This window comes from Dothidotthia symphoricarpi (genome assembly GCF_010015815.1).
Source record: "Dothidotthia symphoricarpi CBS 119687 unplaced genomic scaffold P153scaffold_15, whole genome shotgun sequence".
Taxonomy (NCBI): Eukaryota; Fungi; Ascomycota; class Dothideomycetes; order Pleosporales; family Dothidotthiaceae; genus Dothidotthia; species Dothidotthia symphoricarpi.
The window spans coordinates 188,907-208,685 of NW_022985022.1; the positions used below are offsets into that span (position 1 = coordinate 188,907).

At 51.2% G+C, this 19,779-nt stretch overlaps 8 protein-coding genes across 8 annotated transcripts; 5 read left to right on the forward strand and 3 right to left on the reverse strand.

Annotated features, from left to right (window-relative positions):
• Nucleotides 1-31: 31 nt before the first annotated feature.
• P153DRAFT_296025 (uncharacterized protein) lies at nt 32-1,990 on the reverse strand (the record flags this gene model as incomplete). The annotated part of the gene is made up of 2 exons (XM_033664063.1): nt 32-506; nt 561-1,990. 2 exons carry the CDS (start codon nt 1,988-1,990, stop codon nt 32-34), a joined length of 1,905 nt encoding a protein of 634 aa, XP_033521496.1.
• A 539-nt stretch (nt 1,991-2,529) lies between these two features.
• Nucleotides 2,530-3,830, reverse strand: P153DRAFT_387657 (ornithine carbamoyltransferase; the record flags this gene model as incomplete). The annotated part of the gene is made up of 4 exons (XM_033670671.1): nt 2,530-2,580; nt 2,635-2,672; nt 2,721-3,402; nt 3,456-3,830. The coding sequence occupies 4 exons, from the start codon at nt 3,828-3,830 to the stop codon at nt 2,530-2,532; spliced, it is 1,146 nt and encodes a 381-aa protein (XP_033521497.1).
• Nucleotides 3,831-4,085: 255 nt separating this feature from the next.
• Nucleotides 4,086-7,284, forward strand: P153DRAFT_344426 (uncharacterized protein). The gene is made up of 4 exons (XM_033666049.1): nt 4,086-4,986; nt 5,046-5,996; nt 6,061-6,408; nt 6,468-7,284. The coding sequence occupies exons 1-4, from the start codon at nt 4,182-4,184 to the stop codon at nt 7,004-7,006; spliced, it is 2,643 nt and encodes an 880-aa protein (XP_033521498.1). The 5' UTR covers nt 4,086-4,181; the 3' UTR covers nt 7,007-7,284.
• A 208-nt stretch (nt 7,285-7,492) lies between these two features.
• P153DRAFT_398480 (uncharacterized protein) lies at nt 7,493-8,617 on the forward strand. The gene is made up of 2 exons (XM_033671645.1): nt 7,493-7,696; nt 7,746-8,617. Exons 1-2 carry the CDS (start codon nt 7,643-7,645, stop codon nt 8,394-8,396), a joined length of 705 nt encoding a protein of 234 aa, XP_033521499.1. The 5' UTR covers nt 7,493-7,642; the 3' UTR covers nt 8,397-8,617.
• Nucleotides 8,618-13,003: 4,386 nt separating this feature from the next.
• Nucleotides 13,004-13,217, forward strand: P153DRAFT_368452 (uncharacterized protein; the record flags this gene model as incomplete). Its single annotated transcript, XM_033668518.1, is given in 3 exon segments — nt 13,004-13,079; nt 13,094-13,106; nt 13,126-13,217. The coding sequence occupies 3 exon segments, from the start codon at nt 13,019-13,021 to the stop codon at nt 13,214-13,216; spliced, it is 165 nt and encodes a 54-aa protein (XP_033521500.1). The 5' UTR covers nt 13,004-13,018.
• Nucleotides 13,218-15,051: 1,834 nt separating this feature from the next.
• P153DRAFT_344433 (monothiol glutaredoxin-5, mitochondrial precursor) lies at nt 15,052-15,716 on the forward strand (the record flags this gene model as incomplete). Its single annotated transcript, XM_033666050.1, has 3 exons — nt 15,052-15,078; nt 15,134-15,407; nt 15,532-15,716. The coding sequence occupies 3 exons, from the start codon at nt 15,052-15,054 to the stop codon at nt 15,702-15,704; spliced, it is 474 nt and encodes a 157-aa protein (XP_033521501.1). The 3' UTR covers nt 15,705-15,716.
• On the forward strand, nt 15,603-17,404 carry P153DRAFT_59785 (uncharacterized protein). Its single transcript, XM_033673294.1, has 3 exons — nt 15,603-15,860; nt 16,267-16,377; nt 16,434-17,404. Exons 1-3 carry the CDS (start codon nt 15,800-15,802, stop codon nt 17,186-17,188), a joined length of 927 nt encoding a protein of 308 aa, XP_033521502.1. The 5' UTR covers nt 15,603-15,799; the 3' UTR covers nt 17,189-17,404.
• A 215-nt stretch (nt 17,405-17,619) lies between these two features.
• Nucleotides 17,620-18,807, reverse strand: P153DRAFT_296271 (class II peroxidase; the record flags this gene model as incomplete). Its single annotated transcript, XM_033664078.1, has 2 exons — nt 17,620-18,331; nt 18,392-18,807. The coding sequence occupies 2 exons, from the start codon at nt 18,805-18,807 to the stop codon at nt 17,620-17,622; spliced, it is 1,128 nt and encodes a 375-aa protein (XP_033521503.1).
• Between the last annotated feature and the right edge of the window lie 972 nt (nt 18,808-19,779).

A 19,779-nucleotide genomic window follows, 5' to 3' on the forward strand; every position in this document is an offset into this window, starting at 1 on the left:
TCTATGAGCATAATCTACATCCAGTATCTAGTTAGCAGCTCCGCAGCATCGGTCCAACGATCTCAATCATCTGCGTTTGCACACGCTGGGGCTTCTCCGCATACTGTCCCCACCGCCCCTTCTTCGTCCCAGGATTCCAGTAGTCAAGCTCAAGTAGGGCCCAAACGAAGCATTCGCTTATGATCTTGTACTGGGATGGACCAGTCTTGCGCAGAATGAATGGTGTCTTCGACCCATCGACCACGAATATCTCATCGTTCTCCTCGAAACCATGGCGTGCGCACCCAACACTATACTGGGTTAGGAACAAGGTATAGGTTGATGCCTCGCTACATCCGTATTGCTGAGTTGCCTTCACACCTCTGACAAACGATTGCAAGTCAGGTAAGTCGATACCTGGCGCATGCTCTTGCTTTAGGTAGGGCAGCGATTTTCCCATCGCAGCAGACTTGATCTTTCCAACGTGAGGGGTCGATTTAAAAACCTCTAGTATCCAACTATGGGCTCTCACAGTCTCGGTCGGACAGCAGTGAATATCTGTTGCGAATTTGTCGGCGAACAAACGCTCCAAGATTGTGTAACTCTCCTTGCCAATATGAAAATAGCCTTTACCCTTTTTGGAAGTGACATGTTTTGAGAACTTGACAGATTGAATCGTGTCGACATAGTGTGCACGGACGTGAAATCGTAGAGCAGAGCTCGAACAGGCCGAGTTGGAAGGCATTTCGAACGTGACCGCAGACACTTTTTTTTCGTTGACTGTAAGGCAGTCTGCATCTAGTAGTGATGGAAGTGGCCGTAATTGTGCGATTGTATGTACGTCAATGGTTGATAACCACGGGCCTCGAGTGCGTTCAAAGTCAAGGCACCAGTGGAAGCCAGTTTGGGGTATTTCGTTATTCAAAATAGCCTCGATTGTGACTTTGTTTACACCGTTCGAGAAATCCATATGGTTGAGAAAGTTTAGATTTCGACGCGTGGCAGCGACAGCGATGAGTACGTGTGTGTACACTGTACGAATATCCAGAGAGTAATCCACTGGTATGAGAGACCGAGATCGAGAGTCCATCAGGCTGAGAACGGCATAGATCTTGTCCCTTGGATCACTCGACTGACAGTGAAGACCGAGACGCAGACACGTAACGATGTCTGTCTCAGGTCTTTGACCGGGGTTCCATCTGAGGACGCTGGGAATTTTGCAGCGCCATTCGTCGCACATATGGTGGAGCCTACTCATGACCGAGGGTGAAAGCAAGACTCCAGTGTCATTAACACGCAAATACGCCGTTTTCGCCAAAGCCACCTCCTGTATTACCCATACGCGCTGGAAGTAGCGCAAATCAAATAAATGGATAAGGATAGGTCTAAGAATGGGTTGCAGCCAGCTGTTGAACCCTCTGCCAACCCCGTAATTTACCTCTTGTAGCTCGACAAACAATCTCGTGTAGTCAAATGCCGAGTTCTCTTCTTGGATACATATTGCGACGTTTGACGCCTGGGCAAATATCTTGTCCATCAGACCAACTTGATGGTTTCGTTCGTTTACGTTGTTCTGATCTATGCAAACGGCGTCGACCCAGAACCGTCGTGCGAGTCTGCGGCCTCTGAGCTGACGAAATACAGCTTCGCAGTTCTTGGTGACCTGTATCGATTCATCGTTGGGAAAATATATGATTTTGGATTTACTATCATCGCCCTCTTCGGTCGCCCAGGTATAGGAAACCGCTTCGTAATCTGGATCGTCGTCGAGATTGACATGGAGCATTTCGCATCGGACAGGATCGGAGCGCTTTCCTGGAAGGACATCAACAAGACGTATCTGCTGACCGAGTTTGTAGTTGAGACGAGAATATTGGTATTGGTTTGTCGAGTCCGAGATTTGCCATTGGGCTGTTGTTGTAGATCTTGCAATTTCAAATTCTGTCTCGCCGCATGCCAGGCAACATCGTAGACCGTCGAATTTTCGTATATCCGGATGTTGACAGGGCATATCGGCGAAAGGTGGGTTTACTGGAAGAGCCCCAACAGTCCGTGATGCGAGAAATGCTTGAAACTGGATAGGTACTGAATAGATGAAGCACCGACAGCTTCTAAAAGCGGGGTATATGTATGTCGCGTGTTTGTGTGGCTGTGTTGTCTAGGCAGAGAGCAAGGCAGCAAATGTAGCGCAATAACAAGGCTGGCAAAGCTCAGCCTGGCGTCATAGTATCGGGAGGAAGAAGGCAAGTGGCGTAGACTACTTCCTTGGTTGGCGAAACCATAAGCTAAAGATCGCGCTGTCACAATGAGTAAAGGATTGTGATTCACAGGAAGTTATAACAATTAGTGAAACGATGAGGAAGTGAGTCTTCATCAGGTGCTTAACACGGAAGTCGCGATTTCTGTATCACGAGCCTCACCAATCAAGGTCTACATCGTTCATCAGCACAGGTGAGGCATACGTAGCTACGATCAGGCATCAAGAGAAGTCTGCGTCGTCAAATTCAGCGCTTTTTGGGATGAGGATATAAGTCTACCAGATTGAGGACATCACGACTTCAGATGAACCTGACACACTGCCGCTTTGACGGAAGTAAGTCGCTACTAAGCAAGAGTTAGCACATGTAAAATTGTATGGTTTGAGAATTCACTTACAATCTTGCCCTTGTTCACTACGAAGGCCTCGATAGCAGCTGTATCTTGATTAGCAAATGAGCTATACCGTTAGGCGATGCACTTACAAATGGCCGCCCATAACCTGTTCTCAGCCTCCCTGAAGACGACCGACCTGGGCCCGTAGAAGACCTCGTCACTGACCTCCTCCGGATGACGAGGCAGGCAGTGCATGAAAGACCAACTGTCCTTTGCCCCACCGCGCTTCGCCAGGTCGGAGGTGATCTGGAAGCCCTCGAAGGCCTTGAGCCTCCTTGCTGTCTCTTCCTCCTGGCCCATGGACACCCAGGTATCTGTAACGAGGATGTCTGCGTTCTTGACCGCCTCCTCAGGCGCGGTGGTCTCGAAGAGCTTTCCTGGCCTGGGTGTTGTGCCTGCAGCCTGTTCTATGACTGCGCGCATTTCCTGTGGAATTTCGTAGCCTTTTGGTGTTGCAACGGAGATGTCGACGCCCAGTTTCACTGCGCCAATGGCAAGATCGAAGAGCACGTTGTTCGCATCGCCGATCCATGCAATCTTCATCCCTTCCAACCCAAGTGAGGAACCGGAGCTTGAGGTGTTGACCTCAGATATTGTGAGGAAGTCGGCGATGATCTGGAGAGGGTGGTAGAGGTCAGACAAGGCGTTGATGACGGGGACCGAAGAGTGCTTTGCGAGATCTGCGACGTCGGAATGTGGACCCACACGGGCGACAATGGCAGCGGTCATGCTGGAGAGGACGAGAGAAGTGTCGTAGAGAGACTCGTTGACCTGATGTGCAGTGAGTACAGGCTCTCGTCTCAGTCAAGCGTTGGATGCCGTACACCTAATTGAATGTCATCTTTGCCCAAGAACATTGGTGAGCCTCCCAATGCCGCAATGGCTCCTTCTGTTGAGACCCTCGTGCGGGTACTCCGTTTGTTGAAGGTCATGGCGACTGTCTTGCCAGCCAGTGCCCCGCGCAGAGAATGTGGCACCTCTCCAGTCCCCGACTTGATGGCCGTCTTGTGGTTCTGCGCATTGCGTACAAGAGTCGTAAGCTCGGCAGGCGTGAGGTCTGCAATGGAGAGAAAGTGTCGCGGCGCAAAGGGTGATGTTGGCGGGGCAGCTGGTGAGCTGGAGAGTGAATAGCAGCGCGACTGCTGTCGCGCTCGCAGCAAGCTTCGAAGGGCTGCGGGGGGTGGTCGGAGGGGAGGCATTTTGCTTCAATGGTTACTGTGAAGCTGTGATCGAAGAAAACGACTTCTTATACAACTTTATTGGCATGAAGCAGAGTCATAAAGATGCGCAATTCCGTCATACCTTATCGTCGCAAGAAATTTTGTTTGACTAGATCCCAGCAAACCTGGGGTCGCTAGCGTGGCAGGTGCGACCAAGAATCGCGGAAGCGGCTCCCAGTGGCTGAGCAGGTGATGACGGCAGCCATCGAGATACCAAGCCTCCCCTCACCACGTCTACGCGTCCAATCTCCTAGATAACACCACCATCTCTCTGCAACGCATGACATCCTAAGAGCCTGGTTGCTCTACCTTACTTTCACCTGCGTAGCTATGGACGCATCCGAGGCGCCGTGGGGCTCGACCTATACACCTAGTTCGCGTCCAGCCTCCCAGAAGTCTGCCCGCTCGTCGCGATCACAAACATCGAGTAGAACCACAGAACAGACGCCACTGCTAGCAAGGGAAGACAGAGGTGACAATGAAGGAGAAGACAGGCCGCAGACGCCAGCGATAGCATCGCTGCTACGATCGCTGGGCGGAAGCAGGCCGTCTCGCAGCGGCAAGGTCCCGGTCTGGAAGAGAAGATGGCCGAGCATACTTGCGCTGGTCATGTTAGTTCTTGTTGTAATATTCATCATGCTCGGATTCCTTGCGACCGAAGGCATTGAAGAGTACGCCATGCAGGCTGCCGACTTTCGACCAACCAAGCTCTCACTCGATGGGCTGACCGATCATGGCGCCAAGGTGCACGTCGAAGGAGACTTCACAATGGATGCGTCGAAAGTGCACAAGAAAAGCGTGCGCAACATCGGACGCTTTGGGACGTGGATCGCAAAGGAGGTTGAGAGTGGGCCTACGGATGTCGATGTGTACTTGCCTGAGTATGGTAACATCTTGATTGGCAAGGCCAAAGTCCCAGGCATTAAGGTCAACATCAGAAACGGCCGCACGACACATGTTTCTTTCATCACATACCTTGAGCCTGGCTCGCCTGACGGCATCAGGAACGTCGCAAACGACTGGATCGAGGGGCGACTAGGTCAAATACGCCTCAAGGGAAGAGCAGAGGTTCTTCTGAAGTCTGGCCTGATTAACATTGGCAAGCAAACTGTCGAGCAGGCTATGGTTTTCCAAGGTAAGTCTTCATTTATACCTAGTGCTTATAGACATGACCACTAACTCGAAACTTTACAGGCAATGACATCCCCTCGCTGCCTCACTACAACATCGCCAAGCTCAACCTCCGAGAAGCCAACCACGGACACACTGGGATGGCTGCTGATGCATCCATTGTGGTGAGGAACGACTTTCCCGTAGGGCTTACCCTGCCTCTAGTTGCTGTAGACGTCTCGATCGATGGATGTTCAGCAGACAAGCACGTTATGGTTGGAACCGCCGAAACTGGACCACTCGTAGTCAGGCCAAAATCGGACGTTCATGTCAACGTTACAGGGAATGTGGAGAAACTCTCCGATTCTATCACGGGTGTGTGCCCTCACTCGACCAAGTCGCCGCTAGACGCGTTCCTGGCCGACTACATGAAAGGGGACGACGCGACCCTTTACATCAACTGCTGCAGATTTCCTGATCCATCGACACCTAGCTGGGCTCGTGATCTGTTGAAGGACATCACCGTTCCAGTTCCCTTCGCGGGTCGCGACATGGGAAACCTTATCAAGAACTTCTCTCTAGCGGATGTTCACTTCTCCCTGCCAGATCCATGGGCTGAGCCAGGATCACCTGAGGCTGCACCAAAGATCTCTGCTGTTGTCAAAGTCGAAATTGGTCTTCCAAACGAGATGAACTTTCCTATCGATGTCAACCAGGTCAAGGCGGATGCCGACATCTACTACCATCACAAGAAGCTTGGAAAACTGAATCTCGAGAAGTGGCAACACGCAAGCTCGAAAAGAATAGAAGGTCATGGCAAAGAGGGACCAACACTTCTTGTACAGTCCAACATTAAGAAAGCCCCAATCGATATTCTTGATGACGACCTGTTCAGCGAAGTCATCCAGGCCATGCTTTTCGGCGGCAAGTCGGTTCTGATGGACATCAAGGCCGCAGTCAGTGTTGGTGTGGAGACACCCATGGGCAAGATCGCAGTGCGGGGCATTCCTGCAGAAGGTGTTGTACCAGTCAAACGTTAGTCTAGTTCGTGTTCCATGTTGGTCCGCTGTGTCCGCAATGGCTAACGTTTGTGGTCCAGCGATCCGTGGTGGCAAAGATGATCATGACGGTGATGACAAGAAGAGCCTGAGCTCGCTGAACCTCAAGATTGGTAACTTGTCTATCATCGATACAAGCCCTACGTCTATCACACTCCAAGCCCACGTCAACATTACGAATCCTACAAACTACTCGGCGACAGTACCATACTTCAACATCAATATCCTTGTTAATGGCACGGGAGTTGGACAAGCAATTGCTAAGAACATCGAAGTACACCCAGGAAACAATACAGATCTCATAGTCTCCGCAGTGTGGGACCCCTTTACAAATGGTGGCGAAAAAGGAAAGGAAGTTGGGAGAGAGTTACTCTCACAATATATTTCCGGTATGCCTCTCCTTCCCACGACTCACAACTCGTGGAACGGCGCTAACGCATAACTGCAGGCTTCAACACCTCCTTGACACTCCAAGCTCATAACGCATCGATCCCCGCGCAACCCTCTCTCGGCAATATCCTCTCCCACTTCCCCCTCACGATTCCCGCCCCACAACTTTCTACTCCCCGCGATCCCGAGGACGACGACGACCCAGATGACGGTGACGATGATGAATCTTCAGGTCCTCATTTCATCCGCGACGCCACCATGCACCTCATATCCTCTACCGCTTTATTTACCCTGATGTCGCCCTTCTCCGCAACGACACTATACATCACCAAGCTCAACGCGACAGCTTACTACGAGGGCCATCCCAGTGCCAAAATTCTATACGAATGGCCATTTGCTGTGCCACCTGGGCTGAGTGAATCACCTCGATTACCCGTGGATTGGAATTTTGGGAGCGTGGGGTATGGGGCGATCCGCCGAGCTTTGGGGGGCAAGTTGAAGTTGACGGCATTTGCACATGTTGGGATTAGGATAGGGTACTGGAGGGAGAACATCTGGTTCCAAGGAGGCAAGATTGGGGCGAATGTCAGGCTGTAGGAGATGCGTATACTTGTACTGGTTTTCAGGTGCGAAGGTGGCATTATGGTTGACAGGGAACAGAATGGGACTATCAGCTTTTGGGGTTGGTATGTATTGCGGCGTTGGTGTATGTTCAGGTTCTTGCGTTTGCCAAATATTGGCCTTTCTAATGATCTATCCACTAATGATTTTACGTATATTCTTGAGTGTTGCGTTGAGGCATGGTCGAACGTACCACGCTTCATATTGAGATTGTTGTTGAAAGAGGGGTTCTAATAAACAGCTGTATAATTCTTGAATAACGTAAGAATACAGGATATTTGGAGAAGTAAGACGTTACTCCGTGCCCCATACACAAGTGGAAAACCTCAGGAGTGAGTCTTTGGTAGATAGAAAGGCTTTGGTTTCTGTAGATGAGGCATATACGTGTCGAATTGGCCTCGGCAATGATCCCCGCGTGAAATTAGGAAACTAAGTAGCTACAAGTATCTCTACGTCATGCTACTTCAGCTCAGCTGCTACAAGCAAGCAAACAGGTGATCAAACCTAGAAGCTAGAGACTATCAGCGTTGCCAATCTCTACATATACATCTCGAATTGACACCAGAATTACCAGCCCAGGCGCCAAACAGTTTACTCAAGACATCATTCATCATGTTCTACAGACCAGGAATTGACGACCACGGCCTGCCCCACGACCCCTTCAAAGTAAGCCACTCAATACCCTTTCTCACAGAATTACATCAACCCACCAAAGGCCTGTGTAGTCCCCCGACCCATCGGCTGGATATCCACCATCTCCAAGAACGGCAAAGCGAACCTAGCTCCTTACAGCCAATTCACAAACCTAACCTTCGACCCCCCCTACGTCCTCTTCTCCTCCAACCAAACAGCAGACAACACGAGAAAAGACACCGTCGTAAACGCCGAAGAACACGGCCACTTTGTCTGGAACCTCGCAACCTGGGACCTGCGCGAGCAGATGAACATCACCGCCGAGCAAGTCCCCTATGGCGTCGACGAGTTCGAGCGCGCGGGGCTAGAGAAGGAAAAAGCTAGCCTATCTGATATACCGATGGTGAAGCGCAGCCCCGTGAAGTTCGAGTGCAGCTATCATTCTACGCTGCGGTTGCCGGGCAATCCGCCCATGGGGAGTGTCGATGTGGTGATCGGGAAGGTCGAGGCGGTGCATATTGCGGATGAGGTGCTTACGGATGGGATGCTGGATGTGCGGAAGACGAAGCCGATTGCGAGGTGTGGGTATTATCAGTATGCGGTTGTGACGGAAACGTTTGAGATGGTTATCCCGGGGATGTCGCAGGCGACGTTGAATGGTTTGGAGGGGAATCCGGTCAAGGTTGCGAAGTATGAGGCTGCGAGGAAGGCTGGAGATGAACACGAAGCGTGAGGGTTGGAGAGAATTGACGCGGTCAAATAGTGTTCTGAGTGTATGGACTTGCTACTAATATTTATGATCTTATGTTGGAGAGCTCTTCATATGCTTCAGGGGGAATGTACGGAGTGGCCGCCATTCTCTGAACACAAAAGGCATAGGCCCAGTTTTCTCTCACCTTGAGAAAGAAGGATAAGTCCGAAGAGGGGAATACTCTTCAACTTGATAAAGCGTGGAAAGTCATTCTGTGAAATAAATGCAATATGTTCAAATTGTCTGGTACAAAGTAAACATCGGTACAGTTTTGAACACCACACGAAAACGGCATGCATTTTGTGTTTTCTTATCACAGGCATCTCTAGTAACCCAGTAGCAAGAGATATTGCATTGAGACGGTTTATACAAGAATTGGCACAACCGACTACCACGATGCATATGCATGGCGAGTTCTTGGTTAGAAGTCGTCAAGGCGATCATACCTTTCTACAGCTACAACATCTCAGTTAGTAGCGATGTAAGTTGACGTCGCATTAAATTGGAGTATCAGAATACCGACAAAGGAAGACTCATGTATTTACATGGAGCTCTCGCTGAGAGATCTATTGAGAATCGATCAAAACGGAGTATGAAGGGCACATGAGTTTAGAGTGGGTCTCTCTCACGCTCATGATCAAGACTTGCCTTGTGATTACATTTCCCAAACATCGACACAACATAAACACAACTTAAGCGGTATAACATCCATCGCGTTCTGCATATTCGTAGCTGCTAGTTTGATGGTACGCGTATCTCGTACTTCCCAGCCAACGCAGTCAATGTTCTCACTGCCCTCACTGTCATCGTACAGAAATTGGAAATGACCTGTTGATAAGATGTTCTTCCGCGGATACTGAACAGAGGATGCAAACTGGTAGTGACAGTAATTGGCCCAGGAGTATGCATAATCTCCTTCAGCATGTCAACAACGAACTATCGAATATCGGTCTTCCTATACCACCGAAATATTGAGTTGTAGACGGATTGTAGGATATCGTGAAGTTCAGTGGTTTTCAAGCTATGGTACCTGCACATGTGCTTGCTTTTTGGGTTACCGACGAGACTGCTCCGTCTTGTTCCTATTTGCCGGTCCGGGTAAATATCATCGCAGACGTGTGACATTTACGCAGCCTAAAGACTGTGATGCTCATCGTTTTACAACAATCGATAGCGTATACACTTGGAACCGGCCGATCGAATAGGTTGCTCTCGGAGAGAAGCTTGCAAACGACGAAAATACGAAACCGAGATAGCAAAGACTACCTGCAACTTTGGTTGCCTTCGTGAGATGAACTAGAATGTTTATGTTGACAAAACAGAGTATTCGGCACAACGGGCTAGATCAGTCGGAAAAGACTGGTTATGACGCGGATCGCAATGTCTGCCTTAGTCGTTATTTTTCTTTTTGCCGTACATCGGAAGCGGAAGCTGAATTCTAGATCTCCAGACAATTAGAGGAATATCCAACCAATGATATTTAAACAACGACAAGCTAGTAAAAAATACTCTACACTGTATTGGTGGTGGCTTGCCGAAAACGAGCGAGATGTCAAATGCGTTCAAGGTCGCTGGATTAGGCGCTACTACAAGCTGAGTGAGGGCGCGATAAGAGAAGCAGGCAGCGAATGAAAGTGATGGACGTAAGGAAACATATGCCCACCAAATCATGAGGAGGAAGAGAAGCCACGATGTTCCGAATTTCTGGTATTGAGGAGCTCGTAGCACGATACACATGCTTCGTTTCAAGATGGGTTAAGTCTCATGTCCACTTCCAATATCATTCGCAATGTCTCTGACTCTCCATGGTGTTGCATGTATGCTCATGTTGCTCACCCACACTGTATTTTAGTTTCCAATGGCTCTCTATCTTCATGTAAGACGACGAAACGGACAGTGTACAAGACAGTCGTACACATTAGCACCAAGCGCCACTCGCTTAGGGTGGTGATCCTGTCGTTACCGGCTGGGGATCACATCTTCCGACCGGTTGGTCCTCAGATCTTTTCCAGAAAAAGGCAACAGAGTGTAGCTCCACTTCGTCTGATGTGTCGGAGGACTCGCGTGTTACTACGTCTCAAGCACACGTGTGCCGCAGTGTCACATCTCCAGTCCAGGCATTACGGCATCTAATGCGCCAAAGTGAGTATTGAGACAAGACTGACTGATAAGTGTCTTTCCATGGATGGAACAGAATCTTCTCTGTTGAATCCAGAGGCCTCGGATAGAATCAAGGTTGAGATGCGCGATTCTTAGAGCGCATGGCCCAACCATGGTTGCAATTGAGCCTAGAAGCAGATTACACACGACACCACCAACGGCTGTTCCACGGCCTTCCCCGCCGGGCACCAGATTGTAGACGGGGTGTAACCTTAGAACGCTGACCCCGCTCCGAGAGAGGCATCGTCTGGTATTGTTGACGTCCTCTAGTTGCTGACTTGGAAGTGTTCCAGACGCATATGTCTACGTAATGGGTGAAAAGCCTGCTTACTCACTTTGCATATGCAGGCAGAGCAACAAAGAAAACTCTTCTGACGGCCCGGAACAGCTCAACAGGAACAACGGCAGATCATAGGCTCCAAAACAACGGTTGCGGAGATGGGTAGCAATCGCTATCGATAAGTGGATAGTATAGGGCAAAGTTAAAGCGCGCGGAAGAGCAGCCGCTGCGTAGAGCCACCCAGTGAAAAAACGACGCACTTGCATCAGATCCACAAGTAATTTCCAGTGCATACTGTCTGCTGTGGAATGATGCGATCGATGAAAAGTCCAGAAAAGCGGTGGGGACGCAGCAAACTGTGACAGAGCGAGTCGCGTCGAGACGGCGGCGCAAAATGACGCCCAACAACTGCGGACTTCCACGTCGCGCAGCAGGTTTTGGGATGTCGCTGACAGCGGTGGAGCGAACGTGCCCAGTGGCGGAGCAAAGAAAGCAAAGTCTGAGCGACCCAGAGACCAAGTGTGTCCACCTCGACAACGTGTGATCGGCGCGCCAGCTTTGCGCTGTCCGGACTGTCGCGCACATGCCTCAGCAGAGCCGATACGATCCACGTGTCGGTCTCCAGAACAACTCGGGTGCTGCTGTCGGTGCCTGAGCGCTGGGGCTGATGATGCGATGAGGCGCAGACAGTATTTTCCGGGATGTTTCGATTCGTTTATTCGTGCCTTTCAGCTTCAGGTACGCCCCTGGCAGGAGACGCCTGCCGAGGGAGCGTACCTGACGATCGGTGTCGGCGATTCGCTCACTCCAGCCAATGCCATGCCTCCTTGCCGACGCATGAAACCAGGCCAGCCTGTGCAAATCCCGTGTATCGCACCAATTTTGGCAGTGCGCAATCGCACAGGTCAGCGCGTACGGTGCAGGAGAAACAGCGTCAATTCATGCGACTTTGGGGGACTCGGATCGGCATCCTGCTCGGGGAGTAACTGTCATGGCAGGCTTCGAGACCGCCATGGTGGATGACGACGCCTCTGCTGGGTACTGTTGAGAGCCCCAAGGCGCGCCATGGTGAACGTTCCGCACACCCAACCGGGCCGGAGAGCGTGGACGCCAGGCTTTGACAGTTCAGTCTTAGCGTGCATTAGCGCCGACGCCCCCTGTCAACGCCCACATGCCCACACTTTGTTCTTCCGGCTCCACTGCTCTCACTCTTTCTCACCAACACCATCACTCTTTATAAACCTACAGTATTCCTCATCCTGTCCATTCTTTACAGGCTTGAGGTCTTACACACTTTCATTCTTCCTTTACATTCCTTCCCAGAGATCCAGCATCTCTAACTGTCATTCCTGACAACACCACTCCCTACGACGCTCCATCAACACCATCAAACTCACTCAAACTGCTAGCCGGTTCAATCACTCTCTGTGACGATATCAAAGACAGCTTTTCTACAGCTTCACTCTCTATCACTCACTACACATCACTTTGCTATCTCGCAAAAAGCAATCCAAACGTCAAAATGAAGACCTCCCACGTCCTCGCTTCGCTCTTTTTCGGCACTCTTGCCGCTGCTGCGCCTGTCGACAGGCGCGCGCTCATCACCAAGACTGAAGTGATCGTCGAGACCGTCGTGGTTTACACTACGATCTACGACGATGAGCCAGTTCCCGAGGCTACTACCACTTCTGCAAGCTCCTTTTCCCAGGTGTCCGAGCAGTCCACCACCGCTGAGGTCGAGGCCATCACCACCTCTGCCTCTACCCCTACCCCTACTCCAGCCTACACCTCCTCTGTGGAGGTTAAGTCTTCGAGCATCTACGTCGCCCCCGTGGTTCAGGAGTCGTCAAGCATATACACTCCTCCTGTCGTAGTAACTCCTACGCCCACTCCTACTCCTACCCCTACTCCCACTCCTACTCCCGTCCCTGAAGTCAAGACCTCGGCCGCACCCGTCTCCAGCGCCCCTGCCCCAGCTGCTACCAGCGCTGCTGTTCAGCAGAAAGCCGAGAGTACTGCCACAACTACTGGTGAGGTCTTCTCTGGCGATATCACCATCTACGACAACGCTGGTGGCTACGGTGCTTGCGGTACCATCCTCTGGGACACCGACGTGGTCGTCGCCCTTGCGCAGCCAGCCTGGGGCGCATCTACCTACGATGTTATGACCGGCCAAGCCACCAACAAATGGTGTGGACAGAAGATCAACGTCAACTACAACGGTGTCACCATCGAGGCCACCATCATGGACATGTGCCCAGGCTGCGTTGGCGACGATATCGATCTGTCCCTCGCTGCCTGGAACAAGCTTGGCATGGTCGAGAAGACACGCATCCAGGGTACCTGGTCCAAGGTTGCCTAAGCGCTTATCCGTCGCTTCTCGTATACTCCTGCGTTTACTCTGCCAGCTTTGCGCAGCCACGCCATGATCAAGATACCCCAAAGATTTCTCTCTTATTGCTAGCGCAGGCAGGTCAGCGCTTTGCACGACTCCTTATGAACTCCGTTTTTGTTTTACCCGGGCGACCATGATCCGGGATCTTGGAAAATTATCCTTACGGTTATGTTTGGTTCGCTCTCCTGATCTTGTTGCCGATATGTCGGGCAGGCTCCACGTTGTATGTGGGGATGTCTGGCGGTTGACGATGGGCTTTAACCTTCTTGTCTCTCGCTTGTCATTGCAGACTTTGTCGCGATGGCTCATCATCTACTTCTCTTCTTGTACGCGTCACTTAGGGATTGGTGTATGGGACAACGTCGCAGATACCCATATATCTAGATAGGAACAAAATCATATCAAAACATGAAAACATCTACTTCCCATGCTGTTCACAACCTTGCACCATTGCGATCACCGCTCCGTTTCCCAATTTTCATCCCTGGGGCTGTGTTGCTCCCACGGTCATGCGTGATGACCGTGCGCCGCACGGTTTATTCGGCAACTGGGAACGAGGAAGGTCCGTACGAGGAGAATGAATGGCACCGTAACATCCCTTCATCTCCCCCACACGACATGCAAACAAACCATTCCGCCCACAAAGGTGGCCCAGGCTTCGCAAGCGGAGTTCTGTTTTGGGTCTTCGTATTGTGTGTCCGTGGCTGTTTCAGGTTGGGAGCCCGGAATGGAAACTGGCCCGTTTCGAAAAGCCAAAGTCGGACTCTATTGTTTGAGTTGTTGTTTTGTGCGTCTGTTTGCGGCGAGTAGTGTGAAGTGTAACCTTTCGTTTCGATGAGGTGTGGGAAGTTTTTGTGGAGGCGCGTTTCTGTAGGCGAGGGCGCTTCGTGACGAGAATTATCATGTGATGGGGAATGAATCGCACGAGTGTGAATTATGACATGAACCGGCTGGGCGCTTATTGGTTGCTCCATCTATTCTCGTGTCCAGAAATGTTTTCGTGGCTTTGTCGTGCGTATTTGTCAAATCTCGATTAAGTCGTAGCATACCTGTGAGATTCCTTACTCATCAACAGACACTGTAACAAATTTGTGTCTAGTCTCGAAAGATCTCGAGGGCAACACATGGGACTACATTGCCCATAATACCGCGAAGCTCGCATGTGAAAATATGATTCGTCGCTGAACACTCGCGAACGATGTGCGTGACGACAGTAAAGTTGGACGTAAAGCAACAAATGCTTCATAGTTGATCTTTTCCATGAACTGGTCATCCATCAGTTGTACTGTGACAATTCCGACGCAAGTCAACTATTGCAAAGCAGAAGCTCGATATGGAAGACCTGCCAGTCACTCACTCGAATCATGATTATGACCGCCTCTGATTCTATCGTACCGAATGCGACATTAACGGTACTGCATCGTTCACCATTTCTTCCCACAATTCATTCATCTTACTCACCAATGCCTCCTGACTGTCATCTTCGTATGGAAATCATTGTCTACATTGTATTTACACCTAGCCTCACAAAATGCCTCTGTTATCCCCTTACATCGAGATGGCGACCGTCATTTGGATTTCATTATTGCCTTAAGCCTGGGTCTTCAAAAGCATGGAGACCTGTCTACTGGAGTCGATCATGATAGAGATGTAATGTGAAGCTTACAATTGGGTGTGGTGCAGAGGATGGAGCTCGGCCTTGGCACATCCTCGAATCCTGACCTCATCCAAATATTTGCGGAGGATAGCGGAGGTGCTCACGCCTCCATCTCTCTCACACCACTCACTCCATATCAGAAGCAATGTTTCCAAGACGCGCAATTCCCTCGGTATACACTCTCACTCTAGGCTTCTCAAGTTTCTTACATACTAACAAATACACAGGCTTTCCGCGCTGCGACCCGCGCAAGCACAGCTCGGCCCCTCGCCGCCACACGCTTTCTCACGCCCTTCCAAGCACGACTCTTGTCCGATGAAGTCCGCTCGGCAATCGATAAGGCTGTCGGCTCATCACCTGTTGTTCTGTTCATGAAGGGCACACCAGAGACACCACAATGTGGATTCTCAAGAGCTAGCATACAGATCTTGGGCATGCAGGGTGTAGATCCGGACAAGTTTACTGCCTTCAATGTGCTGGAGGATAGCGATTTGAGGTCAGGTACGTCATACATTCTCATGAAATGTTGCTCGAAGCTACAAAGGCTCGAGCCTACATGCGCCGAGGCCCGCAGAGTGCTGCGCATGATGTATTTCAAATATGGCATGCTGACAGTTGGTTGTAGGAATCAAAGAATACTCAGAATGGCCGACGATACCCCAGCTCTACGTTGACAAGGAGTTTATTGGCGGTTGCGATATCCTTATGACAATGCATCAGGACGGTTCGTTGGCGAAAATGCTGGAAGAGAAGGGCGTTGTTGTGCCCGCGGAGGGTGAGGCGGAGCCGCCAAAATAAGCCTGCGCGTTTATGAGGCACAGTCAAGTTGCATATAAAGACTGTAGAACGTGGCTTCACGGAGAAGCTCTGTAAGAAGGCCGAGCTGATATGACATGAATGATGTACCATCAAAATGTAGAACACAAACGGTCAGATCCCACAAGGGAAGCCCTCGTAAGTATTCTTGTGTATGATATGCCTGTATGATGTAGCAGCGATTCCTCTGTTCTCCAAATCTTTCAATCACATCATTGTCTGTGTCTTTTTTCTCAGTCGCTCCTTCCTCGCCGGAACCGGAACATCATCGAAGCCTAAACTCATCCTCACTTCCTGCTTCACCTCACTCCACAGACTCTACTCAACAGCGCAGAGCATTCCATGATGGAGGTCGAACGCCCCAGCTCTGCTTTGCGAGCGCGTCGCACCCATTTGCAAGCAAAGCAAATCACGCCTCCGTACACGAAGAAATCCGTGTCAGCAGGCGCAATATTCAAAAAACGACCCGACAAGACCAAGAAGCTCGACAAGACACTGCGACCGGCTTCTCATGACCCTAAACTGACTGTGAAACATGTATCAGACTTCCACATTGACAAGTTGCAATCCAGCAGCTCTCGCAGTCCGCAGAAAGAGAACCGCAGGAGATCAAAGAAGCGATTGGACGAACATGTAATTGCCGTCGAGTTCAAAGGTAAGTCCTGCAAAACTCTATCACTCTAACCAAGGCGGCTGATGCACGACATACAGAAACCAGTGACGACTACAAGCGCCACCTATATACTACCACCACCGTCCAGATCACCAAGACGCTCGAAGACCTCCTTCACCAGCTTCATGAAAGCACCCTACAAGATGTGCCCTCCGGTAAACCAAACGACCTCTCACCCCTTAAGCTTTCCAAACCAGCCCAATACGAACGCATGGCCGCAACCCTCTACCAACCACTCTCGGCCTACAGACTTGGTCTCACACGCACCAACACCGACGGCGAGAAGATCCGCGTAGAAAGCACACTAGCGAACCGCATGGACAACTTCGACGAACACATCCACCAGCAAACAGCAGAACTCACAAAGCTACAGACCGAATGGGAGATGATCGTGGGTGAAATCTTCAAACTGGGCGTAACATGCCTAGGCGACGGGGCCATGGAGACTCTACTCTCCGCCAGCGAAGACACGCTCTCCCCGTCGAAAACCACAGATACCACAGCAGAGTCCACACTCTTCGTCCCGGAACATGATACCCCGCCTCCGCGTAAGAAGAAATGCGTCACGTTCCAGACTACGTTCCCGCCGTTCTTGTACCAGGCTTCGCGGTTCAAGAAGGCTGCTCCTGAGACGCCGAGACTGCTGGGGGAAGAGGTCAGGGAACTGGAGGCGCAGGTAGGCAACTTGGGTCAAGAGCATCTCAAGGACTTTTGCAAGATTGAGGATCGTCATGCGGCGTGGTTGAAGAAGAAACATGTGCTTATTGCTCAGGCGATGCTGAAGGAGGACTGAGTGGGAAGAGACGGATAGAAGTGTGTGGAACACGGAAGCGATGTTGCGAGATTTGTTACAGAAGGGCTAGAGGGCTGGGGGTGTTTGTGCGTTGTGTGACGCAACGACAGGACTGTTTATGGGGGTAACGGACATCTATGATATATATCTTGGCAAACAATGCGGCGAGGATTTGTTACTCCTACGTACACTGCATGATAGGCAGGGACATTATGATCAGACGTATACATGTGTAGAGAAATATATTCGGATAATACAAGACGTTCTACCTATCTACGCAAACCCCGTATAGTCGAGAAGAAAATAACAGTCAAAAGGCCACACCAAAATTCTCCTACTCATCAGAAAAACGGCCACAGTCTAGAAGTCTAGTTGGATATCCCGTTCACATCGAACTCCGGCAAGCAAAGCACCCTAGAATCCAACAACAACTAATCAAAAGAGCTCTTGAACGTCCACCTCTGGTCCTCTGGCTGGACAAACGGCACGCCGAGCTCGAAGAGCGTAACAACAGCATCGCTAAAGTCCTTGAAGAAGGCGTCGTTGTCCTTTGCGTACAACTCGGTGTACTTCCTGAAGCTCTTGTCCTTTACGATTTCCATGTCCGTGGGCAGCATCATGAGGGTTTTTGTCTTGACGTCCTCGAACTGCTTGGGGCCGTTCCACTTCTTGTACTGCCACTTCTCCTCAACCAGCAGCTTGAAGTAGTCGTTTGTCATGGTGGTGGGCGAGAAGGTCCAGGGCCCCGTGTAGCCGGAGCGGTCGGTGTGGCAGCGGCCCAGGGCGTGGGCGCCAGACAGGGCGACCATCTCGCGGTCGCCGAAGCCCATGCGCCCGAAGATGGCGCGGATGTGGCTGCGGTCCTTGGACGCGTCGGGCAGGCGGCCGTCAGGCGTGCAGAAGGAGAGGTCGCGGTCGGAGCGGCCGGCGCGGTAGGGGATCTTGGGGCCCTGCATCTCTTGGATTGCGCAGACGCCGCCGAGGATCCAGAGGTCCGAGTAGGTGATCCAGGGGAAGGCCTCCTTGACGGGCTCGAGGAAGTCGCGGGCAGCCTTGAGGCCCGAGTTTGCGCCGTGGTCGCCCTCGGGGGCGAAACGCATCGTGGCACCGTTGGAGCCACCCGTGTTGGTCAGCTTGTCGTAGCTGTGTACTTGTCAGCCATTCATGTCGTGCGAGAATCGGGGGTGATGGTGGTGTACTCACGTCCCTGAGGCGTGCCACGCCAGACGAAGCAATACAGGCCCGTAGCTCCCATCGTCATAGCTGTCATGCTCCTCGAGCCTCTTGGCAATAGCGTCGTATATCTGCTGGTAGTTCTCGAACCTGGCGACAAACGGCGCCTTGACCTTCTCCGCGCCGAACAACTCGGGCTTCTGCGTGTACACACCGTACACAGCAGCACCGGCGAGCAGAGCACCGGCACCCCAGATCAGGCCCGTGGGGTTGCCCTCATATTTGTCTGGTTCCTCCTCCTTGCCCGTGGCGTATCCGCGTTGCCACTGCTGGCGGAAGGCACTCTGGGTGGGCGCAACGAAGCGAGAAGAGCGCGTCGAGGCGGTACGGAAGGACGGGGTGGCGGTGCGCAGAGCACGAGTGAAGGTTCGCGAAGCAGATGCCATTGTGCTAGCTAGTCGAAGTTGAGCTATGCTAACTGCTGTGTTTGGTGATTGAGCTACTCGTAGAGTAACAGTTGATAAGCGTCCAGGCAGACTCAAGGTGCAGCTGCGCGCGAGTTTGAATCAACGATTGACACGTACAGCCAGACAGTGGTGTGATCGAGCAAAGCAGAGACGAGGAGAACACAAGGGAAGGAGAGGCTTTAAGAGGGAATGTTACCCGGCACCATCGATGGCCACATCTTTTTTTGGTGGTGCTACTCAGGACCCACCTTGATAAAACCGCAGCCAATAGGCGGGCTGGTATATCTACTCATTCCAGACCTGACAGCTTACCACATCGAACGTGGTCACCTTCCGCCGATTAGGAAATATTTTTGCTTCGAGAACAAACCTCCCGCGTCGGAGCTACGGGCAAACGTGGCAGATGCGGTGGTTTTTGTAGCTCTCAGGGCTCGCGACTTCCCCTCACTGGTCACCCGTCTTCCAGCCCTTCTGATAGGCCAAGAGCTGTGCAACACACATGGCAAGATGAGGGGTAAGTGAGGCTCTGCGGGTACAGAGATCTACTGCATCGTGTGCTTTAGGGGCGCAGGTCTTCAGCTCTTTGGGTCTTTGGGCGGGAGGATGTGGAGGGATCCATGGTGTCGGTTTTCAGGTCAACATCAGTCGGGCACATAGCGTGGCATTGCGTAAGCTGCCGAGACGCGTACGAAGCCATACAGATGGATGTACGAAATTGATTCAAAGCCTGTTGCAGAATTCGATAGTAAACAATTCAACGTATAAATTCAAGTGCGATTAGATGGTCGTATCACCAGAAGTGTGCGAGGTGGCTCCTGATGATCTTGCCAGACCTTGAACTCCAGCCCCCTTCATTACTCTGCCCGACGCCATGCAGTCAAATGCCATTCTTGATAAACTCCGCCAGATTCAACTCCAATACTGAAAATCGCGTAACCAAGCTTATCAATC

What these genes read in the sequence shown, in the direction of transcription:
- P153DRAFT_344426 (XM_033666049.1), top strand. Translation starts at nt 4,182, where the DNA reads ATGGACGCATCCGAGGCGCCGTGGGGCTCGACCTATACACCTAGTTCG. An exon ending in GCAGGCTATGGTTTTCCAAG is followed by an intron (nt 4,987 to 5,045) that starts GTAAGTCTTCAT and finishes GAAACTTTACAG; the next exon opens with GCAATGACATCCCCTCGCTG. An exon ending in ACTCTCACAATATATTTCCG is followed by an intron (nt 6,409 to 6,467) that starts GTATGCCTCTCC and finishes GCATAACTGCAG; the next exon opens with GCTTCAACACCTCCTTGACA.
- P153DRAFT_398480 (XM_033671645.1), top strand. Translation starts at nt 7,643, where the DNA reads ATGTTCTACAGACCAGGAATTGACGACCACGGCCTGCCCCACGACCCC. An exon ending in TGCCCCACGACCCCTTCAAA is followed by an intron (nt 7,697 to 7,745) that starts GTAAGCCACTCA and finishes AACCCACCAAAG; the next exon opens with GCCTGTGTAGTCCCCCGACC.
- P153DRAFT_59785 (XM_033673294.1), top strand. Translation starts at nt 15,800, where the DNA reads ATGAATGATGTACCATCAAAATGTAGAACACAAACGGTCAGATCCCAC. An exon ending in ATCCCACAAGGGAAGCCCTC is followed by an intron (nt 15,861 to 16,266) that starts GTAAGTATTCTT and finishes AACATGTATCAG; the next exon opens with ACTTCCACATTGACAAGTTG. An exon ending in AATTGCCGTCGAGTTCAAAG is followed by an intron (nt 16,378 to 16,433) that starts GTAAGTCCTGCA and finishes CACGACATACAG; the next exon opens with AAACCAGTGACGACTACAAG.